The sequence below is a fragment of the Bidens hawaiensis genome, unplaced genomic scaffold (assembly GCF_021521415.1).
Source record: "Bidens hawaiensis isolate Kalapana, Puna unplaced genomic scaffold, B.hawaiensis_p1.1 tig00010699_1, whole genome shotgun sequence".
In the NCBI taxonomy this organism is placed as follows: domain Eukaryota; kingdom Viridiplantae; phylum Streptophyta; class Magnoliopsida; order Asterales; family Asteraceae; genus Bidens; species Bidens hawaiensis.
Window position 1 is genome coordinate 224,796 of NW_027491818.1, and position 15,371 is coordinate 240,166.

The 15,371-nt window shown below is 32.0% G+C and overlaps 1 protein-coding gene across 1 annotated transcript in view; it reads left to right on the top strand.

The window, feature by feature from the left end:
• The window catches only part of LOC143535891 (putative F-box protein PP2-B2), a 31,827-nt gene extending 16,750 nt beyond the window's left edge, over positions 1 to 15,077 (top strand). The window contains exons 5-7 of the mRNA XM_077030016.1: positions 3,360 to 3,472; positions 14,342 to 14,743; positions 14,847 to 15,077. Coding sequence (XP_076886131.1) covers positions 3,360 to 3,472; positions 14,342 to 14,743; positions 14,847 to 15,045 — 714 coding nt within the window. The 3' untranslated portion in view covers positions 15,046 to 15,077. The remainder of the gene's footprint in view (positions 1 to 3,359; positions 3,473 to 14,341; positions 14,744 to 14,846) is intronic.
• The last annotated feature ends 294 nt before the right edge of the window (positions 15,078 to 15,371 follow it).

Genomic DNA, 15,371 nt, shown 5'->3' on the forward strand with positions numbered 1-15,371 from the left:
GACCGTTTGAAACACATGAGACCAAAATGTAAGTGGTAAATGGGCGTGATGAAGAAGGGATAAGCCGTTTTTAACAATGTGCCTATGGCGTCTCTTGGCAATACCATTTTGTTCTGAAGTATGATGCGGAGTGGTGAAGCGAGATATTTCATTTTTTTTTGTATATAAGAAATAAGACCAATATTTTTCAACCAACATTTTGAATGTTTGAAATAGGGTGGAGATGTCTAATTTGCGTTTTATTGGGTTTAGCCATGTGTATTTAGAATAAAAAATCAACAATATGACATAGTAAGTATAGCCATCATTTGATATTTGAACTGGGCCTAAACATCCGAGTAAACAAGGTCTAAAGGCTTAGATACTTTGAAGGAATTTTCTTCAAAAGGCATTTTATGACTTTAATTTATTTATTGAGCAAACATCACAATGAAATAAAGTTTTACGCGTTTTATTGTATTCAAGTCCCAAATTCATGAGTAAAAGTTTCAAAACGTTGATCGGGGATGTCCAAGTTTATGATGTCGTGAGAGTTGAACCGGTTGATTTGATGAGATTGACTTGAGATAGATGTTGAAGGGAGTTGATTGCCGCATGGTAGGCATCATTGACGTTCATTCCCCGCATTAGTAGCGCCCCCGTTCGAAGATCCTTTATAAAATATGATATGGGAAAAATTAACTGAAACATTGTTAGATCTGCAGAGTTTAGCAACAGACCAAGATAAACATTATATAAGTTTAGCGAACGAGAGGAAGTTGGGAATATATGTGTGACCGGTGTGAGAAATAGAAAGACCTTTACCAATTCCAAGAGCAATCTCGTCGGGCCACCATATTTTGATAAGATGTATAAAGATGAGTGGTCGGATGGAATATGATGGGATGCCCCATTGTCAAACATCCACGGTGGTGTAGGCACGAAAGAACTTTCCGACGAGAAGTTAATCGTTGAGTTGGATGGTGGTACCGGTGAGATAGCAATCTTGTTTTCATGCAAAAATCTTGTCAATTTCCTATTGACCTGTAATGTTACAATAATGACAAAATAAAAATATGATAAATATTTCGCAAAATAAGGTAACTTAAAAAATAATATAAAATGGTTTCATGGTAACCGATGGAAATGAGATTTTAAAAAGCAACAAATAATATCAATCAAACAAGGTGGGTATGATAAAAAAAACGACGTAAAGCATTAACGAAAATACAAGTCCCTTTTCATTTCTTATGTGGTTTTATCACTATAATTAATAAAAATGAATTCGCTACCGGAAGTTTAAATTTAAAGAATTAATACATTATCTTCTCCAAACTCATGTTGTCTTGTATGATTTAGTTGTGTACAATGTAAACATTAGGGTGCACATATCATATTTCATGTGGAAGGGTTAGAGCATTCTCAACATATCCTCCATATTATTATTCTATTATTGTGAATGAGTTTTCTATATTATATAAATAGTTGAAAGTGGTTATGAGTTGAAAAGATAAAGAAACTTTTGTTTATAAGAAAATTTGAAAGCTAACACTATTTACCTTTATAACTTTTAATGTTTATTTGAAAATGTTTGTAAGTGAAATAGAGAGAAAATGTAATAATAATAAAATTATGAAAAATATTTTTTAAGTGTATTTATAGATATAGATATAGAGATAACATTTTTATCTCTTTCTTTATAACTACAGTAAAAAAACACTAAATTTACTCTCTCATTTTCAATTAAGTAATTTTTTATCTCGTTCTTTATAATTAGAGTTAAAAAAAACACTACATTTACTCTCTCATTTTTAATTAAATAAAACTTTTTATACTTTTATCAATATATTTTTCTCTCCTTTACTCACAACCATTTTCAAAAACATTAAAAATTATAAAGGATAAATAGTATTTTCAAATTTACTTATCAACAAAAGTTTATCTATCTTTTTTTTTCATAACCACTTAAAACCACTCTATATATAATATATATATAAAACCCACTCATAATAATATAGTTGACTTGTTGTGACTAATCTTTTTATAGTATCCTCATACAATTTAATAACTATCTACATATATAATAAAAGAGTGGATTTTCAACAACCATTTTTTCTTACTTTTCATCAAATCAATTTATATTGCCACATGACATTTTGACATTTTAGTTTTATTTTTCATCTTCATTCTAATACCTTTTTATCAAATCTTTTTAATTTATCATATGCCATTTTGGCATTTTTTTTTCTTTTTTCCTTTTTCAAAATATTTTTCATCAAATCTCTTTAAATTGTTACATGGTATTTTACCATTTTTTTTATTTTTCCTTTTCATTAAATTAAAATTCAATTCACATATAACGGGTTATGTAAACAACCAGACTATGTAAAAAACAATTTTATTTCCATCCTTTAGGCTTAAACCTAACAATTCTATGTAATCTTCAACCCTAATTCTATAATGATTATACCCTAATTCAAAGTATAAATGCAATTAGACTATGCATATTCAGTTAACGTCGTCGTCTACTTTTTCATTCGTCTTCTATATTGGAATTATAAGGTTTGTTAGATTTCTTCTTTTTACATGTGTTTCAATCGATATTCATCAACATGGGTATCGATTTATCGAATGCAACACAAAATTAAAACATTCATAGGAGATTCGTCGGTAAAAACATGGATTTCGATAAATTAATTATATCCTTTTGGTTCTTTGATTAAATCCAATTTATGAAATGGGACTTCTCAAATTATATTACTTTGGTTTGAAATTAAAGAGTTCTATTCAAATTTCTATATAACTTTGTACAACATGTTATTTTAAACCAGCGGGGCTTTCCCCAATGGCCATGAACATGATGGATGACCCGGATATCTCGGGTTTGAATCCTGATTCCGGTCGGATTTTACCAGAGCATTAAAAACCTGTCGTGCTTTCGGGCGGGGTGAGCCAACTGGGTTTTACCGGGATCACCAAGCCAAACTCGGATGCCAGCGTGGATCCCGATCATGTCAACGTAGTTGGCCTGAGTGGGGTGGTGGAGCGCGAGGTGTTCGCGCAGTGAGATAACTTAACTGTGAAAGTCACTGATTGAAAATAAATAAAAAAACTTTAAAGTTTGGTAACGTTTGTTAACTATTACAAAACACTAATGTCTATTATGTGTATGCTATTGATAATTTTATGATATTAACAAAAATGTTTGTAAATGTTTATATTATTATTTATTTATCGTTTTTGTTTTATTATTACCCTGTGTATTACATGTGTTTTTTATATTATATATTTTTTACTAACCCGTGTATCACGCGGGTTCTAACCTAGTTTAACAATATTATTGTTGGGATTGTTGAAATACATAATTTGTTTGATTGCAGTGGTTTTGGATAACGAAATTATATGGAAAGAAATGTTTCATGATACCACCAATCTTACTTTCTTATAATCAGAGACCGGTTAAAATCAATCGGATACCTTTGAAGGAATCCAGGTTCTTCTCTCTTTCTCTCTTAGCTAAAATTTATACTTGCGTAATCATAAAAAATATTTATTCTCTCTCCTTATTAATTTCTTAATCATATTTATTCTCAAACACATATTTCATACTCATTTAATAAAATGTATGGTCCATATTGATTTCTTAAAGTTCTTACAACTCATCAAGGTTATCAAAATATACATCTTACGTTGAGTTCTTTCGAGTTCTAAAAACAAAAAGTGGTTCTGATGTGTGTCTAATTGTAAGGCCCCGTTACCGGTAACCCTACTTTCGTGTTGGATTTACTCATAAACACAGTTCTAACTATCAGAGTTGATTAAAACATTTACGCGGAAAATAAAACTTTCATAAAACATTACAATATTTCACAACTTGTCCCAAAACATCCATTGTCTTCCACATTAAAACATTAAAATTAAAACATCGTAAGTCTTCAGATGCCAGACTCCTGTTCAGTGCCATGTGTCTCCTCAAGCGAGCTGCCTCATCCTACTCACCTGCGTGCATACTAAAAGTCAGCTACGCTGAGTGAGTTCTAGTTAATCACATAATCATACAATACCTTCTTACATTTCATACTTAATCTCTTAACTTTCTTTCATATACACCTAAGTGCTCTTACCTTCATTTTTACTTTCTTACTTTCTTTACATACATAATCATACTTTTTAAAGAGCCTTTCGCCCTATAACCTCACAGATATTATAAGGGTCTGGTCCCTTGTTTTCGAATATTAGAAGGGTTCGATTCCCTAACATCACAGATATTATAAGGGTCTGGTCCCTATCATCACAGATATTATAAGGGTCTGGTCCCTAGTTTTCGAATATTAGAAGGGTTCGATTCCCTAACATCACAGATATTATAAGGGTCTGGTCCCTATCATCACAGATATTATAAGGGTCTGGTCCCTAGTTTTCGAATATTAGAAGGGTTCGATTCCCACTTCGTTACCATACAACCATACATCATACCTCAAGTATTATTAGGGCTCGGTACCCTTTTCGTAACCATACAACCATACATTATCATTTCTTTCTTCTATTATCACTACCATGCTCAAATACATAACATACATAACATTCTTACCTATACCTAGCGTTACAACCTGACAGTACGTGCAATATCCGAAGATCGTTCACGTACCATCAAGCAACCATTCTTACATAACACATATATCACATAGGGCATACACTTATCACTTAGGATAAATGTATTAACAACACATCAAGTATGCACACAGCCCCGAAAACATAACAAGGAATGGGGCTAGAAACTCACCTGAACACGGTTACGTTCACCGTTAATCGTAATTCCTTTCTTCAGTTGTGCACGGCTGACTGTATAACAAGTATACGTATCAATTAACTATCACTTCTCATAATGTATTTCTATCTTTATATGACCCACAACGAACGGGGGTCCGGGGCAGCGCCCCTGGCAGCGGGGTCTAGGGGCGGCAGCCCCTAGCAGGGTCCAAGGGGCAGAGCCCCTGGCTGGGGTCGAGCTGCCAGGTCAGCTTGGAAAAATTTTATTTCCATTAACTGTCTTAACACATTTTTCATTAGATTTTTAATTTATTTTCTAAACGAACTTGGCTTTAGGCGAAGTTAAACCTCAGGCGAACTTGGCTTTAGGCGAAGTTAAACCTCAGGCGAACTTGGCTTTAGGCGAAGTTAAACCTCAGGCGAACTTGGCTTTAGGCGAAGTTAAACCTCAGGCGAACTTCGCTTTAGGCGAAGTTAAACCTCAGGCGAACTTGTCATCAGGCGAACTTAAACCTCAGGCGAACTTGTCATCAGGCGAACTTAGCTTGCAGGCGAAGTTCATCAGGCGAACTTAGCTTGCAGGCGAAGTTCATCGCTTGAAGGCGAAGTTGCCCAGATGAAGGCGAAGTTGCCCAGACAGCCTGCTGTTTGGTTTCTGTCCAACATTTCGAGCGATTTTAACACCCCCGCTATGGTTCAATATCACCCACTACGCTTCCCGACCATTTCCGGTCACTTAACACTAAAAAGCTTGGATCTTTAAACTTCAAAGTTCAAGGATCTTACCTTTTTGAGCTTGTTGGATCTTGTTTCCTAGCTTAATCACAACCAACCGCTCTCTCTTCTCTCTCGGATCTTGGTCTCTCTCTCTACGGCTCTCGGCCTCTCTCTCTCTCCTCGGATCTCGGCCGCCGGTCGGCTGGTGTATGGGGTGTGTGTGTGTTTTGGAAGTGTGAAGGAATAGATGTAAATGAAGATATTTTTGGGTTTAGGGGATATTTATATCCCTTAAATCCCATTCTCATTTAACCCATCTCAATTAATCCAAGCCCCTGATCCGCTCCTACCCGATATTAATAATTAAAAACGCGAAATCACTAACATAACTTTCTTTATTCAACATTATAAATTTTAGGATGTTACACTAATGATGCTCTTTCTATGGAACTCACAACTAAGCTTTAAATTTACAAAACGGAACTCCTAACGAATCCACACACAACCGGCAAGTGTACAGATCAAAGGTAGTATAGACCTAAGGAAGTGCGAGTATCGAACACAAGGACACGTGAAAACGTCTATGATCACTAACCCTAGAAAAGACCTTCCTAAGAATAATATTTTTTAAATGATTTTTAATTATTAAACTACTTGACCTAACTTACTTTAACTAAATTAAAAGACTTAACCTAACAAGACTTAACGAAACTTTAAGAATGAGACTTAACAATGGAGAAAAAGTCTACCTAGGTAAGAATCCTATTGAAGGTTTGACAAGCTAATGGATTGAATAATATCACGACACCGGTATCTAAGGATGACACAACTAAGGTTCACTCAAGAAAGCTAGATCACCTCTCGGTCTCACTAACAAACCCTAACTTACACTTAGTTGATTTAAGAACAAACCGGGAAACGAATTGCTAAAGTGTTCTAATGTCGACTCTCCTCTCGATCTCACCGACACACGATCCTAATGGAAACGAATACTCGCAACCAAGGATAGATGAACCATTTGGTTTAACTTAAACTAGATCAACTAATCGCTCACAAACCCAAACCCGACAAGAACCGAACCCGCTCTTGCGCGATCCTAATCCTAACAAGTAAAAGCTATGAGACGACCTTACTTCCTATCATCTCTCGGTCTCTAAGAAGGTGTCTGCCCGCTGAATTTAATAAATTAACACACCCACTAAAACCCTACGGTTGTACTACTCGCAAACAATCTCTAAACACAAAATAAAGAGTTCAAACAAGCTAAAATCAATCAAAACTGATTCAATCAATCAAAGCAAGAGGTATATGAGTATAATTAATCAAATCACGGCTAATAAACACAACCTAATTCAATATTAAACCAAACTTTCATTAACAAATCAAGTCATGATGATCAACAATCCATATTACTTACTAAAACCTAACAATATTCATCTAACCTAGGTAGAACTAGCAAGTTTAGCCTACCATTATTTCTGGACAGCAGCTATACATCAAAGTAAACACCATAAAACTCAACCAAAACATAATTAAACTCATTCAATAATCAATATCAATCAAACACAACTCAATCTTCAAATCAATTGCAAAACAATTCAAGTTAAAGATCAAAATCAACAAGTTATAAGTCTTAAACAAGAACACAAATTTATGGAGTTTTACTCAATGATTATGGCTGAAATAAACGATGAGGATGAACCCTAGCTGTTGTACCAAGTCTACCTTGATGCTAATATCCTTCTCCTAGCCGCCGCCTAGCCTCCACAAAAACTTTTCTTCCTTGGTTGCTGCTGCCAGATTCCGATCGGCCTAGTGTAGGGCTGTTAGGTTTTTTTTTTCTTTTTTTAATTATCATATATTATGGTTTAAAAGGCTTGGATCTTGTGGGCTTGGGTCGGGCCTTGAGTTGTAGTCTTCAAAATTGATCAAAAAGGCCCCTTGAGTCTTCAAACTTAAAACTTTTCTCCCTTAAAACTCATAACCTACAATCAATTATCAATCTTTGTAAGATTATGCAACAACAAGTCATAACTCTTATTTATTAAACTATTAAGCACTTAAAACATGGTAAAAAGGTACGGAAAGTAAGTGTGTTTTAGAACACATCAAGTTCTAAAACGAAATCAAACACACACACACACATATATATATATATATGTGGGAATGTTAACGTATAATAATGGCTTATCGTACATTACGTACACGACCTTCCACAGCGTTAGATTAAAAAACAAGTATTGGCATTTTCGTAAATACCCAACAGTATTTCGCGATCAAAATTCGTCAATTACAAATCGACTCTGATCCAAAATCGGAACTCCTTGCTCAATCTAATCATAGATTAAAGTATGAAATCTCTAAAGTCAAAATCCAAATCAAAATCGAACGTCGTTGAACATCAAGAAATATTCAAAATTGATCAAAAATTGATGATTAAATCAATCGAATTGATGTGTAGAAGTATTTAGATTCATCAATCGATTATGGAATTGCAGAAATAATGCACTCAATCGAGCTCTGATTAGGGTTCAAAATATTACGTTTTAAACGTTTTGAAACAAAACTGAAGACCTTTACATGTTCTAATACGTTCAAAGAAGTTCTAAGAAGAAAAAGAACATTTTTTAACGTTATGAAACAAAAGTTAACATCTTTAAACGTTTGAATACGTTCTAAGAAGTTCTGACAAAAAAAGAACATCTTTAAATGTTCTAATACGTTCTAAGAAGTTCTGACAAAAAAAGAACATCTTAAAATGTCCAACCTTAAACCTTTAAACGTTCAGTTAAAACCCATCACTCAAAACTCAAAATTGATCAATTGAAACTTCAAATTAATGATTAATTGGACCAATTATAAAGTTTAAATGATCAATTAGTTCAACAATGTCAATTTCAATTGGCCAAATTTTATCAACTGGTATGTGAACAAGTCGTGACGGAGGAGATGGTGTACGGTGGATGGAATCGTTGGATGGTGGATGGTGGACAGAATCGTTGGATGGTGACGGATTTTTGAACGGTCATGGTGAAGGTGGACGGAATCTATGGGAGCAGTGGATCAAAAGTTTTGATGAAAATTACATTATTGCCACCGCATGTTACTTTAAATTGACGAGGATACGATTCGCGTACGTAATGTACGATTAGGGATTATTGTATTGGATCCTTTATCTATCTATCTATATATATATATATATATATATATATATATGTGGTATAGTTAATGTAAAAAAACAATAATTTTGTGAGAAGCATAAGAATCTAGACCCTTGGATGTAGGATCTGGTGGTTGAGATTAGTAGTCTCTAAAAACCGTTAGTTTCCTATTTACATGGTATAGTTTCCTATTTAGGTGGTTTGTTTTATTTTAAAGTATTCTCACACTTCCAACAAAACAATTGTTTTTATTTGAAAAACGTCTATAATTGTTATATATATATATATACACACACACACACTAGTTTTAATCCCCCGTATTATGGAAGTTGTTTTATACTATTGTTTCTAATATTTATTTATTTTTTGAATTTTTATTTTTTTATTGTATGAAAGTTAATAATATACGTATGGTTTGATGATAAATTGTTTCACAAATAAATGAAATGTTATAACCTGGCTTAAAAACTATATGGGTTGATGAGACCCAAGATCCGTTTATTTTTTTACTATAAAATTGGTTTTTTTAATTATAAATAATATATATCTTTTTTTAAATAAATCATTTATTAATTTTTAGTATATCCCTACTTTATAGGATTTTTATATCAAATATTTGGTGAGATTGGTTTTTTATTTTAATGAGATGTTATATCCGTTTATGAAATATCTGGGTTTAATGAAACCCATACCCGCGAATTCGGGTCAAATACATGGGAAGCCTCCATTTAAAAATCAAGCAAATCTGGTGACTCCAAAAAAAGGGGGAAGCGACTACATCGCGACACATAGGATTTTTATGGTTTCGTTTATATTATATATATATATATATATATATATAAACATGATCAAATATATTTTATTTTCAACATTAAAACAGTGAGAATCTATTTGTTGTCATCATTAATTTTATTTTTTTTTATAGATGTTTGCTGTTATTTTTTGTTCGTATTTGCTAATTTTCGATTATGAGACGTTATAAGTATTTGCTGGTTTATATTTTGTTGTTATTAGATTTTTTTTTCTTTTGCTATTATAAGCATTTGCTGGTATTTGGTATTATTATTTTGTTATTGATTTTGATTCTTTTGTTGTATTTTTAAACTTTTTTTTATAAATCATTGTTTATGTAGATTGGTATTGTAGTTGGTATTATTTTTTACGTTCTCATTTTTTTATAAATTGTTATTATTTTTTACGTTGTTCTCATGTTAAGATTAAAATGTACATGAACCTTCCCGTATATATATAACCCGGAAGCCCATACCCTCTAATTCACTTACTTTAGGCCGAGGAACGTAGATTCATCTTACTTTTTATTAAAGGAAAAAGAGACATAAGTCACGCATTCGAGCAAGTCACTTTGCCTTTCTTCGCTATGTAAATAGAGGGCCGGAGGAAGAAGTGCCAGTTGCTCAACAAAAGAATAAAGGTGATAGAGTCTTACAGGAGTACAATAAAAATGAGAAGGATGAGAAGGAATATAATCCATTGATCTAAATTTGGATGGTGGAGATTAATTTAAGAATAAAAATTGACGAAAAGGGCATGAAAGTAATAACCCACGTATGATTACTTTTATTCTCCACATGCAAGACATATGCCAATTCCTCCATTATTTTAAAACGTCTATAACTTTTTCATACGACATTTTCTTAGAACCTTTTTTTACCATAATGACAAGCGTTTTTTATCTTTAATATGAATATCATATTGTTATATAAATATAAAAAAAAGTTAGTGGGTTTTTTAATATTGTTTTATTTGGTTGTTTATTGTGTTTTTTAATTGAGTTTTTCTATGCACTGTGTTATAAATTTTGTTCATTGTGTTTTTTAAATTGGTACTTATATTAAAGATAAAAATTATACCAAAGATTGCATCATTGTGTCTTTATACTCAACATTTTTCTTTTGACATATCATTGTGTTTAGTCATTGTGATCAACATTCACTTAAGTTGAGACAAATAGTATTATGTTAATTGTGTATTACGTTCAAGTCATTGTGTAATATATAGATTGCATTGTGTTTTATGTTTTAGGTCATTGTATTATATGTATTTACCATTGTATCTTACGTTTCAGGCCATTGTGTTATATGTATTCATTATTGTGTTTTACGTATTAGGTTATTGTGTAATATGTATTCATCATTGTATTTTATGTATTAGATAATTCGTTGGTATTTTTCATTATATTTACATATTATTACACAATGGCGAAAAAAACACATTGACAAAAAGAAAGACACAATGACGAAAAAAGACACAATGGTAAGAAAAAAGACACAATGACGTATTTTTTTTATTTTATATATAACAAAATCATACTCATATTAAATATAAAAAATGATTGTTCTTGGTGAATTTTAATTTAAAATAAATATCATATAAAAAAGTTATAGACGTTTAAAAATGATGGGGAATTAACATTTGACTTGCATGTAGAGAGAGAAAATGTATACTGTTACTTTTATACCATTTTTCCTTTGGTCCCTACTTGACACATGTCAGTTAATTATGACTTCTCACACTTCTTATTTTCGTTGCACTTTATAGAATAACTCTACACTTGTTTTTATATGGTACTTTTGTCTTTTCTGTTTTCTAAAAAAATTGTCTTTTCTTTCAATTTCTCAAACAAATATTTCCTCTCTAAATTAGAGAGCGATTAGTTTAAAATATGTGGTGAAGTAAAACAAGCACCTTATAATTTTTTTTAACTTTTTTTTTTGTGAGGATATTTTGAGCTTATTATACTATGTGTTGTATGTGTTGTAGGCTAACTAAAAATTATTAAATTACAATTCTTGTAACTAATAACAATATTAAAGAACAGAAAATGATAATAAATATGTGTGTTATCATGTGACTGGGGAAAACAGTGAATCTCACCCACCAAAAATTTAGGAGGGCATTAAGAGGATGGCTTTAGTAGTTTAGTGGGCGCTAAGACTATGCCCATTGACAACCAGGTTGAACATTTGGATTGCTAAATTTAAAAAAAATAAATAAAAAATTAGTAAAAACTCACGATCCGTTCGTTCCACCAACCATGGTTGCAAACTAGATTGTACAAAGTGGATTCCACATGTCACTTGTGTGTTGGTTGATTTTTATTTTCTTTTTTCTTTTCCTTTTCTAATAATTCGTTTTAAATATAATTTGATTTTTCTTTAATAGCTTATAATATTTAACTTTTTAAAATATTTTAAAAACACTATGTTGTTTAGTTTTTTTTGTGAACATTCCGGTATAAATTTTATAAAAAACGGAGTTCGTTTCAAAATTTGTATTTTCTAATATAAAATAAATATTAATTGAGCATATTTGGCAAAAATAGAGTAACTCATAACGTGCTAAAAAGCGATTTGATTGAGCGGCAAAAATTTGGTGTTGATGAATAAGTATGTAGTTTTGTATCATTAATATGTGTAATTTTGTATTTCATGCTACTATTGAAACTTATTTTTATCTATTTTATAAAATGTGTTTGATTAATATATATATTTAAAGTTTTTTATATTTATATAGTTAATCAAAACTAATTATAAATTGAATTTATTTAATAAAAAATGATGAGATTGGGTTGTTAATGGGAGTAAAAGATCAGAGTGAGTTAAATTTTATAGATTGAAGAGAGAGAAACTAATTTTATAATGTGAGATTGAGATTGTGAGATTATTAATGGGGGTAGTCTAACGTCCTTTGGTGATTGTGTTGCTGTGGTTTGGCTATTGTTGGGACGCTAAAATGCTTGAGATAGCATGGGCGTTATCCCAAAACGCTTATCCTTAATTATAAATGATTCTAGCAATTTGTTTTTTTCATTCGGTAGGAATTTGAGCCGCAATATAATCAACAGGTAAATTTTCATTTCAACTGCTTAAAGTTATTAAAAAGGACGAAAAGTCTTAAATAAAAAATTGGTAACTAGGTTTTCTTTAAGAAGAATATTCTAAGAAAAGCAGGGGTGTGCGTGATATGGTTTGGTGAGGTTTTTGGTTAAAACCGAACCGAAAACCAAAACTTCGGTATTTGGAGTATTTGAAACCGTTTGGTTTCGTTTTTTCGGTTTTCATTTTGGCCTCGGTGTTTTCCGTTTTTTGCTATTTAATCTTGAAAATTTTAGGTAAAAAAATGTTTTAAAAAATAATTATTTTAGGTATAAATAATTTTGTTAATTGTAAAATAATAGACTATTAAACATTTTACCAAAAATATTGGAGTTACATATTTATTAAATTCTTATAAATTATTTAATATAAAATATAAAAAACAAAAATTTAGGATTTCGGTTCGGTTCGTTTTTTATTACATGCAAACCAAAACCGAACCGTTAGTTCGGTTTTACAAACACAAAAAACCAAACCATCGGTTTTTGTTTCGGTTCAGTTTGTATTTTTCCGTTTTCTCGGTTCCGGATTGTTTTTCGGTTTCTTGCACACCCCTACAGAAAAAATTTAAAAAATTAGAATTTTAATAGACTGCTACTAGTGAGGCTATGTTTTTAGAAGTTTCTTTCCAGTGTTGACGTGTCACTACCTGGTTGCTAAGCCCATTGCAGTACCGATCTCCTGCATGTTGCCCAGAATCTTAGATTAACACATAACTGAAAGGTAGTTGAAGAAATAAAATTGCCTGAAGAAGACTTTTATATTTGATTGATAACTTCTAATTGTACTGAGGTCATCAAAGGTCGAATAGTTTCAAGACACTGATTCGATGATGCATCTGACACATCATCTTGGTAGTTACCAAGTTTTATTCTAGACACTCTAGAACTAATGCTTTACATATACAATAGGTTGAAGACACAACTGAAATGTAATTGAAGAAACAAAATAGATTGAACAAAAATTTGATATTGACTTCATAACCTCTGATTGTATTGATCTTTAATTGGTTTGCCCTATTTATACAAGTCCAACCAATGCCTTCCAGGGTTGAATTGTTTCAACGCACTGATTCAAAAATACATATTTATCTTAGGCATCATCTTGGTAGTTAACAAGTAATTTTATATTCTACATGTACACCCTAGAGTCTAGACCCGGCCTACACTTTACATATAGAATATATATAATAGTGAACATAGTTTCTTTTAATTATAGAATAACCCCTATACTTAGACTTACATGGATTAAACAAATTAGAGTTTCTGTACCGCAATGGTTGTGTTGCACTAAAGAAAGTGATCTGTTTCGCCAAAGATACGTATTAAATCCGATTAATTTGTAAAAGTATAACGTTAAAGCTAGGTAGTTTGGCAAATTGGTGATTTAAGGCTACATACACATCTCCTCTTTCTCTTATATGGTTCTCACTCTATCCTTTCCCTCATTTATTATTTTATATTAATGTTAATATTCCTCAACTAATATGGATGAAGCGGGCATGAGTTAAGACTAATGTGTACCTTTTGACATATATTATATATTTTATATTTTATATAAAGCTTTGCTAACCGAGACAATTTTTTTTTTATATATTCAACACATAATTTGCTTATATAACACATAGTGGCACAAGCTTGGAGGCCAAGAATATACAGTTAGTAACATATACGATAGTTTGGCCTTCTATGTTACGCATTTACGCTAATGGATAGATTTTTTGAATAGGTATGGTTTATGTAGTCTAACCTTGTGCCTATTGACACTTTGAATGCCAAAAGTTTTTTTATATGAGGTTGTTTGTTTTGCTCTATGCAGAATTGAAAATGTGTTACACCTATCGCCATCAAAAGTAGTGGGTATGCGTTTCGAGGTTCCAACTAATCTTTTTTCAACAAACACAGCATATGGATGCTACCTCGTTTACAAGTTGCCCCAACATTTTGCTTGGGAAAGTATGGTGACAATGACGTTGGATGATGGTCGTGCGCTACTCAGCCAATGCCATGACAAACTAATAACATATCTGAGTATACCTCAAAGCCCTGTAATTGGACCACACGGTGTATCTAGATCTTCGAGACCAATAAACAAACTTAAAACCATACAGTTACCACAGAAGAGAAAAGATGATTGGTTGGAGTTGAACTTGGGGACCAAGTCAGATGTTCAGTGGATGAATATACAACAAGATGAGCAGTACCATCATTTTTGGCGAAGGTATGTATCGTCATATCATGAAGATAACAACCAAACAGTTTTACAAGTTAAATACGTTTACTCTAAAAATTATTACAATTATTTTTTTTGAATTTTCATTCAGGGAAAGCACGTGGAAATCTTGCTTTCTTCTATGTGTCTCAGATAATGAGTCAACTAATATTTATAGTGAAGGGAAAAACGTTAGCTTTACATTAGACCCTAGATGTATCTCAACCATCACCATTTATATGTGGCCTCTTTGTAACCCGATAGAGACCCCAGAGCTCATTGTGCAAGGTATTGAGTTTCGACCCGTATAAATTCCACATGTTATGCACAAAGAAAATCGTCTCATATTATCGTAATAGATTTTTCTTTTGGTTTAAGTCATTTGTTTCTTAGTAAATTCGAGATGAACACTTCATACCGATCTAATTAGATGCATCACTAGTCGTACTATCCAATCAAAAGCAAACCGTGATATTATTGTTTGAAATAGCAACTAATTAATTTCTCAAAACTAGATAGGTGACATAAAAGAACCACCAAATAGGGCTAGTTTGGCATTAAACATATTAGAATTGGTAAAATCTACATTGTTGGTTCAAACTACCAGTTTATAAGACAAGGAATGAAAAACAGAATC